This window comes from Trachurus trachurus (assembly GCF_905171665.1).
Source record: "Trachurus trachurus genome assembly, chromosome: 2".
In the NCBI taxonomy this organism is placed as follows: Eukaryota; Metazoa; Chordata; class Actinopteri; order Carangiformes; family Carangidae; genus Trachurus; species Trachurus trachurus.
This window is the reverse complement of record NC_139914.1, coordinates 14,454,319-14,467,649: the sequence shown is the minus strand read 5'-3', so window position 1 is coordinate 14,467,649 and position 13,331 is coordinate 14,454,319. Positions and strand designations below refer to the sequence as shown.

The window sequence follows — 13,331 nt, the reverse complement described above, 5'->3', positions numbered from 1 at the left end:
AACGCGTTGTGTCTGCTGCCCTCTGCCGGTCACAACGGGGAACTGCATCGCACCGTAGCGTCAAGCTAGAGAAGTTACATAAGGCCACAAGCGGAAGTCGCCGCTCGCTTTCTAAATAAAAGATAACTCCGACCGCCCTAACTTTACGGTCAGGTAACGATAAGTACTGTGACCTTTCACAGAGTGTTTTAGACGAGGAACAGCTTCAGAAGTAGACGCTTTATTTATTTAACCCTGGCAGAGTGTGATACGGTCGTAACGCTCTCAAATTTCAGCGGATATCAACCGATAGCAACATAGCCCGTTAGCAGCTCCAACTCCCGGGTCTCGTCCTCGGACAGCTGGGCTCCCCGGGACCAATCCAACTTCTGGCTGTCTTGCTCGGACAGCTGTACAACCCCGGGACCCCCCAGCACCATCACCACGGCTACAAATCACTCATTTCACTAGACAAAGTTGAGGTAAAGCCACAGCCCGCCGCGGTCGCCATTTTTATTTTATTTTGAAAGAGTTCCGGAAGTACATCCATGCTATATTGTGTCTGTCTTTACTCTGTATGCTGCCCTCTGGCGGTGAAACAGCGGCACTGCACCACGCCGTTTTCTCAATAAAATCGCGCTTCTCTTCTTCCTCCTGCCTGTTTTTGTGTCAATTCCAGAGGGGAACTGATGACGCCATCTAAACAACCTGTGACTCAAATCATAGGAAAGCTGTCAAAACATTTAATATGTCCTTTTAATCACTGTCTGTATTTATTTGAATGTGCCCCCGCTGGAGATAAAAAGAAAAAAAACTTCATGAAATTAAATGTTTGACACATTCAAACAGGAAGAGCAAGGATTCAGGGATTTAAAATGAAAGATCATCCTACATTCAAACACTACACACGATATGCTGAGACATTTAATTTCTTTCTTTGGGTGTGTGTGAGATATAATATCTTTTTTTTAAACATTGATAAGCTCCAATAGCAGCAGCTGTGAGGTGATTTATGTTTATATTTCAGTCTACTATTAATTTTCTTCCATATAAAACTGTTGAGAACCTGATATAACAGGACAGTGGCTCTTGATCGCCCCCCTTGTGGTGACTTTAGAGAACTGCAGCTCACTGCAAACACACATTAAAACAGCGTCTTCTGGGCTTTACTGCAGTTAATTAACAGCTGTGTACAGTGGTTTACAGTATTAATAATCATCTAGAGTGATATGTAGCAGTGTAGAGTATTATATTGATATACGTACATGATTTGGGGATTAATACAGTCATTTGTTCATATTCGTAGTAGTATCCTAATTGTTTTTTTCCCCTTCTTTGACCTATGTGTTGCTATATATTTATGATATTATTTTCTATGTTAATTCTTTTATTTTCTGTTTTTCTGGGATTCAATGTACTGTTTGAATTTAAATAAAGAAAAAAAAACTTGGAAAAAAAAAAACTTTTCAGGTGTGTTGCGTAAAAAAAGATACACGAAAACATAGATTTTTATCTTGAACGTGTTTAATCAGTCAGTGTCATGATGGTTGACAATTACGAATAGGAAATGAAGGAAATATGGAATATGTACCATTCACAATGATGAACAATGTAAAATACACAATATCTGAGATCATAATCGTGTTTTCAAACTAGTTGCCGTTTCGGCGGGAAAGCGGCGGAACTGGCAACCCACGCTGCTCGACGTCGCTCTTTGCACACGACACGACCTTTCGAAGAGTAGACACCTCGACGCTCACAAGCGAAGTCGCAACGAAGACTTTCACACACCGCTGCTTTGGACGCTTTTCAGTAAGTAAGCTTATGAATACGTTTTTATTTTTAATTAATGCAACCGAACAGGTATCAATTACATATTTAATTGTACTTTTTTATTTATTTATATAAATGCAGAAATAGCTAATTTTGGTCGGTGGCTACTAGCCTTGGCTTTGACCGGCATTTTGAAAAAAACTCGGTAATTATCCTCAACTATATAATGAGTAATAATTAAAAGATAAAACTATGTAGATTATCTTGATTATCGTAGTTTATATTGTCGATTTTATAAAAGCGGCTCTGCTCGTTGAAGGTGTGCCGGGATTAGCCACCCAGCTAGGCTAACGTTAGCGCTTGTGGCACAGGTGTTAGCTTCGTGCTATTAGCTCGACGAATTGACTTTATTTCTGCTAGTTTTTTCAAACAATTATACACAATATCTACCTAAAACCGAGTTCCCCAGGTGCAGGTGTAATGTTAACTTTGGTTACACCCAAACTCCGAGTTGCATTTCCCGCTGAAAACAGGGAGAGTTATTAGCCACAATGAAGCTAACGACGCCACGAGGCTAATGGCTAATGGCCAATGGCCGACATTTTGACCACGCGGTCGACGACTGCAAGGTCACGACACACACACACACACACACACACACACACACACACACACACACACACACACACACACACACACACACACACTGCAATTTTACGACTCTTCTACGTTGAAGTAGCTGGAATTAAATGCTAAATGCTAATTGTCGACGCCTGTTTCTCTGTAATTTTCAGATACACTAATAAAATGGACGAGTGGAATGAGGAGGTAAGTTTAGTTCACTGACAAAACTCCCAACTAAACTGCTCGTGTATTAATTAATTTGATGCAAATTTATATTGTTGAGACAGTCAACTTTTAATTAACATGTTTTTGTGTTTTTAAGTCTACTCCTGCCAGTTCCAGTGCAAATGATAGTAAGTTCATAATACATTGTTAATGCAACTTAAAATTGGTCAAAAAACTGTTAATCCACCTCTAACACGTTAAATAAATGTATTTTTCTAATTTGGTTACATCTTTTGCTGTTTAAATGATTGGAAAATTATATTGTAATTACATTTTTTGTTATCTAGGCTCAGGAAAAGACTTCAGGAACGGTGATAGTGGTGAATTTGGAAGGGGTAAGTTCACTGAAAATGAGCAGTTGTCTCACCCCTTTAAAAATGATTGATAATGAATGTGTTTCTGCTTCTCTGCAGGTCGTGGTAGAGGAGGTCGAGGCAGGCGAGGAGGGTTCTTCTCCGCAGGTATCATCATCTACTCATCTTTTAGCTTCTGTTGTAACATTTTTACTTCCTCTGACTGTGTGAATCTTAACGTTTCTCCTCTTGTGTGCAGGCGGTGACGACGACGAGGGCGGTGGTGAGTCCTGGCAGAGTGACGACGAGTAACATCATCATCGCTGTAGTTCTGTACAGCTGCTGAGCCGTCTTGTCTCTTCTTCCCAGATTCTTCCAGCAGCTGGAACAACTCAGGAGGAGACAGAGGTGGATTCAGAGGCCGAGGAAGAGGTGAGTTTGTGTTTGTGCAGGATTTAAAGGGATAGTTAAACATTTTGGCAAATTGGCCCATTGCCATAATCCCTATAGTCATAGGAGTAGGTTTGTTACCTTTAATTGTCGGTGCAAGCTGTTTGTACCTTGCACGGTGCAAGTAAGAGCTACGCTACGGAGGCTCATTATGGGATTTCTTGGTTTCAAACTCATCAAATACACAATCCAACAACTCCACAACGCTCTGGTGGACAAGTTCTGAGCTGCACATTCACCACGCTATGAGATAATAACACAACGTTACCACACAGAGTTGTTTTAGAGGGAAATACAGAGACTGTTGATGATAAACTGTCCCTGAAGGCAACGTGCATCAGCGGTTTTGCATGAATTTCCCTCTAAAACAACTCTGTGTGGTAACGTTGTGTTATTATCTCATAGCGTGGTGAATGTGCAGCTCACAACTTGTCCACCAGAGCGTTGTGGAGTTGTTGGATTGTGTATTTGATGAGTTTGATGAGGGAAACCAACAAAGAAATCCCATAATGAGCCTCCGTAGCGTAGCTCTGAGCAGCTCACGGCTCTGCTCTGCCGTTCTAAAAACAGCTTGCACCGACAATTAAAGGTAACAAACCTACTGCTATGACTATAGGGATTATGGTGATGGGACAATTTGACAAAATGTTGAACTATCCCTTTAAGACTTGATTTAGATTTCACATGAGGAGGAAAAACTACATTTGTACAGATACTTTTGGTAGATTTTCAATTTTTTTTTAAATTTCAAACTACTTTCTACACCTATAAACCTCCATTAAATGTAAAGATAATTGTTATGAAGTCATGGTTTCTGACTGTTTGTCCAATCAGGGCGCGGCAGAGGATTCGGTGGAGGGGATCGTGGCGATCGCGGCGATGGTAACGAGCTGTGATATTTCACACTTTTTAACATTTCAGTCCAGTTAAAGACTCGTCACTGACTGAACTGCTGTTTTTTTCTTTTCTTTTCTTTCCAGGAGACGATGGAGTTAGTGAAAATGGTAAATGCTGCACACACATGCACATATTTAAATACAAGACGGGTGTGAGTTGATGTGTTGTTACTGATGAGTGTGTTTGCCAGGCTTCAGAGGAGGCAGAGGAGGAGGACGAGGCAGCAGGGGAGGAGGTGGAGGCTTCAGACAAGGTGTGTGTTTGAGTAAAATGATCGTTTGTGTTTAATTTTTATAAACTACTGATAACGATTTCTCCCAAAAAATTACAACTTGGGTCAAAATAACAAATTAAGATGCAGTGTTTTCAGACCTCAAATAATGCAAAGATAACAAGTTGATATTCATTTTTAAACAGACCACTAATGTTTTAATTTAGGAAGAGTTCAGATTAATATAGATGGAAATATCAATTTTAATCCTGCAGCAGCACTGATTGATTCATAATAGTTCTAAGATTTTCTATTAAAATAAAGTCAATAATGACATTTTTGATGATGATGTGTTGAAGGTGGAGACGAGGGAGGAAGAGGAGGCTTCGGAGGAGGAGGAGGTAACGCACACAAACTAACATGTTCAATCATTTAGAAGTGGTTTATTATTATATGATGGTGAATCCAGAGTGTGGTTGTGTTATTGCAGGTTACAGAGGAAAAGATGAGCAGGTGTTTTCTAAAGGTAGAGCTGCTGCTGTTCTATCTTTAAAGGGACAGTAGCATTTTTTTTAAAGTGTGGTTGTATGATCTACAAATAGCCCCTAAGTACTTAGGGGCTATTTGTAGATCATACAACCCCACTTTTAAAAAAAATGCAACTGTCCCTTTAACTATATAATCCAGTTTGTATGTGAAACATCATGTGACTTAATGAGATTAATGTGTGTTTATGAAACAGGAGGAGATAAGGATGGAGAGAATAAGGACGGGGCCGAAGACGAGAGTAAGTCAATAACACTGTGTAGCTAAAGTCCAACAGGAAGTAGATAGATGCAGCAGCTGACCGGTCTGACCTTTGACCTCTGACCCCCCCCCCCCAACAGGGCCGAGGGTCACCTACATCCCCCCCGAACTGCCCGACGACGAGGACTCGATCTTCGCCCACTACGAGTCGGGCATCAACTTCAACAAGTACGACGACATCCTGGTGGACGTCAGCGGCTCCAACCCGCCGCAGGCCGTCATGGTGAGCAGAGATGATGATGATGATGATGATGGGGTGTTAAAGCCAGTTGGTCGCCGTAACGACACGTGAAGCTGCATGCAGTTGCAGAATAACACGAACAAGTGATATTGATCGTTTATATTTTACATTTCCAGCTGAGCTTTTTTTTTGTGGGAGAATTAACAGGAAAAAAGAGGAAAAAATGGAAAAAACATTTCAGTTTAACTAGGTGATTTTAAAAAGAAAAAATAAGAAAAAAGGAAAGAAAAAAAACACATTTCAGTTTAACTTTTTTTCCCTGGATAAAAGAAAAGATTAAATTGAATTTTAAAGTCAATTTAATGTTTTTCATTGTTATAGTTAATGTGTACTGCTGTTGAACTGTTTTTATGTTAATGGGATTACGGATGGAAATTACAGGGTTTCCGCGGGTCATTAAAAAGCATTAAAAGTCATTAAATACATTTTGCTAAAATTAAGGCCTTAAATGGCATTAAAAGGCATTGAATCCGATTCTCAAAGGCATTAAAAAATTGATTGATTCATACAGTGAGATTTTGGTATCATTACATCCCTAAGGAGCACAAAGAGCAGAAAAATAGGGGGATTATACAGTTAATCTACAGTAAAATGAAACGTGGGTGAAGAAATGGAGAATTTTCTAAATTAATATTTTTAGGTGGTGGCAGGACACTGTTGACTTTTTTTTTTTTTATCGCTATCGGCAAAAATTGGAATCGGTGGGTCAGGCTTTTTAAAAATCGGTGATCGGTGATCGGACAGAAAATTGCAGTCGGTGCACCCCTATTGGTGTGATAAACATGCAGAACCAAGTAATTGGGTGTGTGTATGTGGATATAGGTAAGTGTATGTATGCACACGTATAGTATTTGCAGTCACGGACATTAAAAATGTTTGAAATGGCATTAAAAAGCATTAAATTAGATTTGCTGCTACCTGCAGAAACCCTGAATTAGCATTTTGCTATAATCCGGCATATTTACATGTTATGTCCATTAATGTGAAGGAGTGGGAGGAAAAAATCGATTCACATAAAATAAAATCGCGATAACTTTTTTTGTGTGTTTCAGACCTTCGAGGAGGCGGCGCTGTGCGAGTCGCTGCGCAAGAACGTCAGCAAGTCCGGCTACGTGAAGCCCACGCCGGTGCAGAAGCACGGCATCCCCATCATCTCTGCCGGCAGAGACCTGATGGCCTGCGCCCAGACCGGCTCGGGCAAGACGGTGAGTGACCTCTGACCCCTGAACCCCAGGTTGAGTGTGTGTGTGTGTGTGCAGGGTCTTGAAAAGTATTAAAAGGTTATAAATCAATTTTGGGAAAATTAAGACCCTTAAAAAGTCTTAAAAAGTCTTTTCACAGCTTGATAAAGTCTTAAAATTTCAAGGTATTTTTTCTGAATTAGCTTCTGAAAGAGTTTGAGTCATAAAAAACATTGTAAAAGTGTGTGAATTTATTCATTTTATTAAAAAACAAAGATGAACCGGTAGGCTACATGAAAAAGAAGATTGTTGTTTTTGTTTTTTGAGAGTGGAGCCATGTTTTTTTTTTTTATTATTATAAACTTTGCCTTTATTTATTATCCCAGCCTATTTTGAATTCTGTTGTATCATAGTGGTCTATAGTCTTTATCACAAACTAAAACTGTTCAGTTAAAAGTGTATTAAAGGTTTATTATTATTATTAAAGGTATTAAAAAATATTGAGAAGGTCTTGAAAAAGTCTTAAAGGTTTTAAAATTAACTTCAAGATTCCTGTATATACCCGTGTGTGTGTGTGGAGTTTAACTGTGTTGTCGGTGCAGGCGGCGTTCCTGCTGCCCATCCTGCAGAAGCTGATGGCGGACGGCGTGGCGGCCAGTCAGTTCAGCGAGCTGCAGGAGCCCGAGGCCATCATCGTGGCCCCGACCCGCGAGCTCATCAACCAGATCTACCTGGAGGCTCGGAAGTTCGCCTTCGGGTCAGTTACACTGCAGAAGGAGGAGGAAGCTTTTAGTTTTATATTTATTTATCTTTTTTTTTTTAGATTTAGATTTAATTTATTTGCACAATTTAACAAGAAAGAAAATCATAAAAACAGTAAACGAGATGTGCAGGTGAATTTAAAGAAAGAGGTGGACTGAAATGCTATTTGAATATGGCTGTTCCAAAGCCCGGCCCCTTTATATCTAACAGAAAATTGACAAAGCTTGGTACGAAACAATTATATTTATGAACATCACTGTATTAGTCAGAAAAAAATCTTTACAAGGCCTGGGAAAATGATACAGGCATATAAACAATTTTATAAATGAAAGTACAAGTTTGATTTATGTTTATATTAAAGTTTGGTAAGATATTGAGCTGTTTGACGCTCCGATCGCAGCAGCTAACGTGTGTGTGTGTTTCTCTCTCTAGGACGTGTGTGCGTCCCGTGGTCGTGTACGGCGGCGTCGCGAGCGGACACCAGATCAGAGACATCTGCAGAGGCTGCAACATCCTGTGTGGAACTCCAGGACGCCTGCTGGACGTGATCGGACGAGGAAAGGTGAGAGACGTCCACACACAGTCCTCAGTCAGGCTTAAAGGGATAGTTAAACATTTTGGCAAATTGGCCCATTGCCATAACCCCTATAGTCATAGCAGTAGGTTCGTTACCTTTAATTGTCGGTGCAAGCTGTTTTTAGAACGGCGGAGCAGAGCCGTGAGCTGCTCAGAGCTACGCTACGGAGGCTCATTATGGGATTTCTTGGTTTCCCTCATCAAACTCATCAAATACACAATCCAACAACTCCACAACGCTCTGGTGGACAAGTTGTGAGCTGCACATTCACCACGCTATGAGATAATAACACAACGTTACCACACAGAGTTGTTTTAGAGGGAAATTCATGTAAAACCTCTGATGCACGTTGCCTTCAGGGACAGTTTTTCATCAACAGTCTCTGTATTTCCCTCTAAAACAACTCTGTGTGGTAACGTTGTGTTATTATCTCATAGCGTGGTGAATGTGCAGCTCACAACTTGTCCACCAGAGCGTTGTGGAGTTGTTGGATTGTGTATTTGATGAGTTTGATGAGTTTGAAACCAAGAAATCCCATAATGAGCCTCCGTAGCGTAGCTCTGAGCAGCTCACGGCTCTGCTCCGCCGTTCTAAAAACAGCTTGCACCGACAATTAAAGGTAACGAACCTACTGCTATGACTATAGGGATTATGGCAATGGGCCAATCTGCCAAAATGTTGTAGAACTATCCCTTTACTACCCGGTGTGGTGCTGCAGGTGGGGCTGGAGAAGCTGCGCTACCTGGTGCTGGACGAGGCCGACCGGATGCTGGACATGGGCTTCGAGCCGGACATGCGGCGCCTGGTGGGATCCCCCGGGATGCCGACCAAGGAGAACCGCAACACGCTGATGTTCAGCGCCACCTACCCCGAGGACATCCAGAGGTGGGACAGCGGCGCCACCTGCTGGCTCAATGCAGAGTTGACAGGGTTCTTACGGGTCTTTAAAAAGTCTTAAAAGGCATTGAATTCATTAATCTAAAAACAAGGCCTTAATGGGCTCTATGCACAGCTTCACCACTTCCTGAATTTAAGGCAGGTGCTTCATTTCCTGTCTTACATTATTGGACACACTGATGAATCCAGGTGTGTCTGAGTAGTCACAATGGTCAGATACACCTGGATTAATCAGTTTGTCCAATAATGTAAGACAGGAAATGAAGGACCTGCCTTAAATTCAGGAAGTGGTGAAGCTGTGCATAGAGCCCATTGGCATTAAAATGTCTTAAATCAATTTTAGTTCATTTTTGACGTTTGAAAAATTGATAAATATGAGTTAAGAAGTTGCACCTTTAACCTTTTCTATCCCTTTCTATCCCCCAGGATGGCAGCAGACTTCCTGAAGACGGACTACCTGTTCCTGGCCGTGGGCGTGGTGGGAGGAGCCTGTTCCGACGTGGAGCAGACCTTCATCGAAGTGACCAAGTTCTCTAAAAGAGAGCAGCTGGTCGACCTGCTCAAAGCCACAGGTCAGTATGGATTAGGCATCTTTAGTTATATAGCGCATTTCATTACCAAGGCAACTCAATGTGCTTTACATAAAGACAAAACATGAAGAAAAAAAAAGAGAGAGAAGCATAAAACAGAATAAAAACAAACACAAAAAAAAGTAAAAGTAAAAGAAAATAGATTAAGTTTTAAGTTCTCAGCTATAAGCACGTGAAAAGAGAAATGTTTTTCACCTGGATGTAAAAGTGCTGACAGTTGGGGCTGATCTCAGTTCTGCTGGTAGTTTGTTCCAGTTGTGTTTAATACACATCCCATCATAAGATCTATTCTAAACCGCTCCCTGGTCCTGGTCCTGGTCTTGTTGCAGGCTCGGAGCGCACCATGGTGTTCGTGGAGACCAAGCGACAGGCCGACTTCATCGCCACCTTCCTGAGCCAGACCAAGATCCCAACCACCAGCATCCACGGGTAAGTGATGCCTTCAGGGACCCAGAGCAGGTGGTGAGGTGTGGTGGTGCCTTCAGGGACCCAGAGCAGGTGGTGAGGTGTGGTGGTGCCTTCAGGGACCCAGAGCAGGTGTCGAGGCGTGGTGGTGCGTTCAGGGACCAGGTGGTGAGGTGTGCCTGAAATAATGGAGGTATAGTTACTATGTGTGAATGTTTATGGCTGGTTCGTGTGCAATAATTAGTCAGGGTGCAATCATGTAATACCTGCAGTGTTTGAATGAGATCGGCTACAAAAACGTGAATATGGATAGAATATTTAGTTGCTAAAATATGTGGATAATATACCATGTCGTACTTTAATCTGATGCGCTATCTGATGCAATACACCTGGCACTTTAAACTGATGTGCACTTTAGGGCACCGTGCAATACAACTTGGTACCCATGATGCACTGCTGCACTCTAGAACTTGTCACTTTGGCCCGGCACTTTTGCACCTTTGCACTTTATCTCTTAAACTCTTTAGATTCCTCTACTGGCCTGATTATCTGACCTGTTTTTTATATGTACATTGATGTGCACTGTCCCACCCAAATAAACTAATAAAGTAAAGTGTGGTGGTGCGTTCAGGGACCAGGTGTTGAGGTGTTGAGTTGTGTTGTGTTTCAGGGACCGGGAGCAGCGGGAGCGTGAACAGGCCCTGGCCGACTTCCGCTTGGGGAAGTGTCCCGTCCTCGTGGCCACGTCGGTCGCCGCCCGCGGCCTCGACATCCCCGACGTGCAGCACGTGGTGAACTTCGACCTCCCCAACAACATCGACGAGTACGTGCACCGCATCGGGAGGACCGGTCGCTGCGGCAACACGGGCAGGGCCGTGTCCTTCTACGACCAGGACGCGGACGGACAGCTGGCTCGAGCCCTGGTCACCATCCTGTCCAAGGTGAGACGCTCTGTCCCTGTCTCTTCTGACTCTGTTCTAGCAGATCTATGCACACACTTCTCCCTGAATATTTAAGCAACATATCACTCCAGGCCGTGGTCTCTGCTCATTCTACCACTCTAAGGGGCGTTGTTCCCCCTCAGAGTGGTAGAATGAGCAGAGACCACGGCCTGGAGTGATATATTGCTTTTATAAAACGGTTACCAATAAAGGCTATATGAATTTCATGTAGTTTTATTTAACCAGAAATACATATTATCCAATAAAATAGTCCCACCTCTCCAGATGTTAGCTCCAAGTAGCTCTGCATCTCGTCTTTTCCTCCATTTTTTTTCAGGTGAAAGTCACTGCTCAGTCCCCTCTACCATTGTTAACCCTCTGGAGGTCAAAGTTTAAACCTTCAGCATGTGAATTCAACTACTTTTGTCCATTTTTTTACATCATAAAAACATCAACTGTCTTTTGCTACGGACTGCAACTTCCAGTCATACGTTAACAACCAATCAGATCGCCGGATTGCACCTTTACGTTTTATAAGTGCTCTTAAATTCAGGTAGAAGATACCGAGTCCCTCTGTGCAGGCACAACCGCCTCAAAAACTCCTTCATCCCTCTGTCCATTAAATTTATGAATGAGCAGCTTGTGTGATGTGTATGAATGTTTGTGTGTCTGTACATCTCTGAGGCATATTGCACTTTAATGATTTTTACTGTATGTTTTTAGTATTTTCCTGCAGCTCTTCTTTTTGTACTGTTTTTGTCTTGTTGTGAAGCAGCACTGCTCTCTGTCCCAGAGAAATCTATCCCACAGGAGACTAATAAATGATTTTGTCTTTGTCTCACCATCTCACCGTGTTGTTTGACTGACAGGCGCAGCAGGCGGTGCCTTCGTGGCTGGAGGAATCTGCGTTCAGCGGCTCAGGAGGAGCAGGCATCAACCTGTCCAGGACCTTCGCCTCCACGGACTCGAGGAAGGTAGTAACACATGTCCTCTCTTATCTTTATTTTATTTATTTTTTTATTTGGCATTGAAAATACAAACTCAGTAGGGGAATCATGAAACAAAAAGGTAAGTAATAAATAAATCAAGGCACATAAATAAAGTACAATTTCCCAGTCATACACGTTCAACATAAAAACAGAGCAGCAAAAGATAAGTTAAATTTTTAAATATAGTTTAGAATAGAAGTTGTTAGTCTTTTTAAGGCATGAAAAGAATAACTTAAACTCATTAATGAAACATGAAAAGGAAGGTTTAGAGTTCCTCCATTTTGCACAATGGATATGATATTTACCCAAGAGTATAATAGCATTAATAGTGTCAGAAACAGCCACGGTTATAGATGATCCAAATTAAAGAGAATATCATATAATTTAAGAGGCAGTACATCTTTAATTTTTAAAGCAATCCAATGGGCTCTATGCACAGCTCCACCACTTCCTGAATTTAAGGCAGGTCCTTCATTTCCTGTCTTACATTATTGGACAAACTGATTAATCCAGATGTGTCAGGAAATGAAGGACCTGCCTTAAATTCAGGAAGTGGTGGAGCTGTGCATAGAGCCCATAAGCTGTCGAAGAGTTTGAGTCCTATAAAACATTGTGAAAGTGTGAATTTATTAATTTTATTAAAAAAAAAAAGATGAACCGGTACATAAAAACTGATAAACTTTGTCTTTGATTTATTATCCTAGCCTATTTTGAATTCTGTTGTATCATAGTGGTCTTCTATAGTCTTTATCACAAACTAAAACTGTTAAGTTAAAAGTGTCACTGATGTGGCGGTGCAGGTAGGCTATTGAGAAGGTCTTGAAAAAGTCTTAAAAAGGTATTAAAATTAACTTAAAGATTCCTGTATAAACCCTGGTATAATAGCATTAATAGTGTCAGAAACAGCCACAGTTATAGATGATCTAAATGAAAGAGAATATCATATAATTCTTTAATTTTTACAGCAATCCAATTACGTATATGTCACACCAAAAAAGATGTGAAGTGGGACAAAGACAAATCATATGCTCTCTAGGGTTTCATCTTCTTCATTACAGAACGCACATTTATCCACCTCATAACCAAATCTTTTCTTAAGAAATTCTGCCACTGGATAAATTTTGTTTGTAACTTTAAAGTGTGTTTCTTTAACTTTAGGTGAAATATCCTCTGTTTGTATCTGTTGTCCTCACCGTGTCCTCGTTGTCTTCCTCAGGGTGCACAGGGCGCCCCCTCTCAGGACGCGGCGGCGGCCTCGGCTGCAGCCGACGATGAGGAATGGGAGTAGAGAGGAGGATGAAGACGATGAGCAGCAGCACACAGCACTGACCTGATAATAATAATAATAGTTTTCTTTGCAGGCGTTCATCTTGTTGTTGTTTAATCACAGTGGTTTAGTTTGAGTGAAAACCGTTGTAGAAGATTAAGTCGTCCCCGGCTGGACAGAGTCAAATGTCAAGTGAGATGTTCAAAAGAAAAATAAGAAAAG

At 41.5% G+C, this 13,331-nt stretch overlaps 1 protein-coding gene across 1 annotated transcript; it reads left to right on the top strand.

The window, feature by feature from the left end:
* Positions 1 to 2,559: 2,559 nt before the first annotated feature.
* ddx4 (DEAD (Asp-Glu-Ala-Asp) box polypeptide 4) lies at positions 2,560 to 13,130 on the top strand (the record flags this gene model as incomplete). Its single annotated transcript, XM_083988368.1, has 21 exons — positions 2,560 to 2,580; positions 2,699 to 2,729; positions 3,015 to 3,062; positions 3,154 to 3,177; positions 3,264 to 3,326; positions 4,179 to 4,226; positions 4,325 to 4,348; positions 4,432 to 4,494; positions 4,812 to 4,853; positions 4,943 to 4,978; positions 5,195 to 5,239; positions 5,340 to 5,482; positions 6,553 to 6,705; positions 7,284 to 7,438; positions 7,876 to 8,005; positions 8,739 to 8,905; positions 9,344 to 9,489; positions 9,837 to 9,936; positions 10,583 to 10,853; positions 11,723 to 11,827; positions 13,059 to 13,130. 21 exons carry the CDS (start codon positions 2,560 to 2,562, stop codon positions 13,128 to 13,130), a joined length of 1,887 nt encoding a protein of 628 aa, XP_083844494.1.
* Between the last annotated feature and the right edge of the window lie 201 nt (positions 13,131 to 13,331).